This window comes from Triticum urartu, chromosome 5A, assembly GCF_056163025.1.
Source record: "Triticum urartu cultivar PI428250 chromosome 5A, HENAU_Tu73, whole genome shotgun sequence".
Taxonomy (NCBI): domain Eukaryota; kingdom Viridiplantae; phylum Streptophyta; class Magnoliopsida; order Poales; family Poaceae; genus Triticum; species Triticum urartu.
Window position 1 is genome coordinate 290,279,236 of NC_141877.1, and position 2,782 is coordinate 290,282,017.

At 53.5% G+C, this 2,782-nt stretch overlaps 1 protein-coding gene across 1 annotated transcript; it reads right to left on the reverse strand.

Moving 5' to 3' along the window:
* Positions 1-476: 476 nt before the first annotated feature.
* On the reverse strand, positions 477-1,013 carry LOC147971101 (uncharacterized). Its single transcript, XM_087523825.1, has one exon. The coding sequence runs from the start codon at positions 1,011-1,013 to the stop codon at positions 477-479; it is 537 nt and encodes a 178-aa protein (XP_087379951.1).
* Between the last annotated feature and the right edge of the window lie 1,769 nt (positions 1,014-2,782).

A 2,782-nucleotide genomic window follows, 5' to 3' on the forward strand; every position in this document is an offset into this window, starting at 1 on the left:
TTCCCATTAGCCTTCCGGACTACCACTAGATTTTCCAACCACGTCGGATGCAACACTCCTCTGACCAAACCAGCTGCCTCAAGCTTCTTGATCTCTTCTGCAATGAACTGCTGCCTCTCCAAGGCCTGCTTTCAGACTTTCTGCTTGACTGGCTGAGCATGTGGGCAGGCATCAAGGTGGTGCTCGATTACCTCCCTAGGAACACCGGGGATATCAGATGGTTGCCAGGAAAACACATCAACATTCGCCTGCAGGAAGGCAACAAGCGCGCTTTCCTTTTTGTCCTCGAGGGCGGCGCTGATAGTGAAAGTACCATCAATGCCAGCCAACCCTGCTGGGACCTTCTTCACTTGGGGTGTAGCAACTTTGGATCTCTTGCTGCTGGAACACTTTGGCACTTCATCAACGGGTGTCGTGCACTCGGTGGGGGCACGCTTCCCGGACTCTTTGCCGAAGCTCGTATAATCCCTCTTTCTTCATTTGCTTTCCTTGGCGGGAACTACTGCTGCCACCGTATCTGCCGCAACCGCGTCCCGGTACATCTTGTCCACACAAATGATTGCATCCTTCTCATCTGATGGGACGGTGAGGACTCCCAGTGGCCCAGGCATCTTCAAGGTATTGTAGGCATAGTGGGATGTCGCCATGAATTTAGCCCAGGCCGGGCGTCCAAGAATCCCATTATATGGTAGGGGGAGATTGACCACATCAAATACAATATTCTCAGTCCAGTAGTTTAGTTCTCCCCCAAACGTCATCGGCAATGTTATCTTTCCCTTAGGATGGCTCCTGCCGTGATTAACTCCTTGAAATGCGCCGGTGACCTCTAGCTCTTCCTCTGCTATCTGAAGTCTGCTCATAACTGCTGGGGAGATCAGATTTAACCCGGCCCCACCGTCCACCAACATCTTTGTGACCTGGAGGTTGCCAATTATTGGGGAGACCAACAACGGCAAACACCCTACCGCAGTGGTATGACTAGGATGGTCCTCCTCATCAAAGATGATGGGCATGCGAGACCATTTGAGCGGCTTCCGGGCCTCTGGCGCTGGTTCCACGACACTGACCTCTCGCACCCACCGCTTGAGTTGGTGGTGAGGGGTGTGCAGAGACGCACCCCCATGAATGCACAAGCGTCAGTGGCCTTCTGAAACTCTTGCTCACTGGTTTCCTCTTATTCCCCTCCATCACTCTCATCATCACAAGCTTCCTTGTCTTTACCTCTGGCAGGCTTTCCTTGGTTCCGAAAGGGCTTGCCAGGGCGATTTACTTCACCACCTTGACCCTTACCACCAACAACATTCTGAACTTTTTCCTTGTCACGCTTCTCATACTCTGCTCTCTGTCTCTTGACAAGCTGCTCAACCTGAAAACACTCTTGAAGGTCGTGGCCCTTGGTCCGATGAATCTTGGAGTATGGCCCATCACCTTTCCCGGCTTTCTGGGCAGCAGCGGCCTCTCGGCAGTCAGTGCACATGGCAGCTTCCTTGCCGGGGGCCTCAGCTTTGGCCTTCTTGCTGGTACTAGGCATACCCGATCCTTCAACTGTCATCCCTGCCTTATCCCTCCGCTTCTTACTACGTTTCTTGCTCTTCTTCTGACTGGTTGATTCCTTATCATCCTCTGAATCAGCATTGAAGCAATCTTCCTCTCCGGGAAACTTCCTTCCCTCCTCCATCCGAGCACACTTATCTACCAACGTGTAAATCTCCTTCACAGTCTTGGGCGACCACACGCTCATCTTGGAATGAATCTGGCGGTTGTGCACATTGGACTGGAAGGCAGCTATCACGGTTGCTGGATGGATACTCAGGATGTTTCTATGAACTTTGTTGAATCTCTGTAAATACTTACAGAGGGTTTCTCCTTCCTTCTGTTGGAGAAGCTGCAAGTTGCTGGGCCTGTCGGGTTCCTGATGATCGCCAGTGAAGGCACCAATGAACTCATGGCACAGGTTTGCCCATGGCGAAATGGAGTTCTCTGGTAGGTGCATCAGCCACGACCTCACATTGGACTTAAGAGCCAAAGGGAAGTAGTTGGCAAACACTTTCTCATCCCTTCCCCCGGCAGCCTAAACGGCGATGGTGTAGATGCTCATGAACTCTGCCGGGTTCAGCCTCCCATCGTACTTCTCAGGTATCTCTGGCTTGAACGTTCGAATGGACAGCCAATGGACTTGCCGCAACTCACGAGTAAAGGCAGGGCATCCAACCTTGAAAGCTAGACACCCACCAATACCGAGCGCGGGCTCATCGACATTGGGGCCGTCGCACCCGTTGGTCCGGCAGAGATCGTCGCGGCGTTGCTCCACGAGGCGTGTGACTCCTCTCTGCCTATCCTCCGGGGCTCATCGTTGGCCTGGATGTGCTCGAGGGTCAGAAGAGTCCATCAAGACATTGTCGGGTCTTGATTTTGTCGCATTCGCGTGGGCTGCCGTGGCGGGAACTGCACCATGAGGATGGCCCCTTCCGTACGGTCAGTAGCACGAGCCATTTTTGTCGCTTAGGAAGGTCGTGGCGGGCCAGCTCGCCGTGAACCCCCTGCTTCGGTGAAACCGAGCAGACTCTGGATGGTGGCACGCCACTCATCCATTTGTTCGACCACTTGCGGAAACCTCAACAGCAGCTGAGCCCACGCCATAGCCTCCGAAGCCGTACTTGGTATGGGTGATGATGAAGTCGATAGCACCGTCGCTCGGCTCCTGATGGTGCCAGCGGCAGCGGCACTGTGATACGTCTCCATCGTATCTACTTTTCCAAACACTTTTGCCCTTGTTTCGGAC

Excerpts from the sequence above, each read along its gene's own strand:
- LOC147971101 (XM_087523825.1), bottom strand. The coding sequence starts at position 1,013 with ATGCCCATCATCTTTGATGAGGAGGACCATCCTAGTCATACCACTGCG.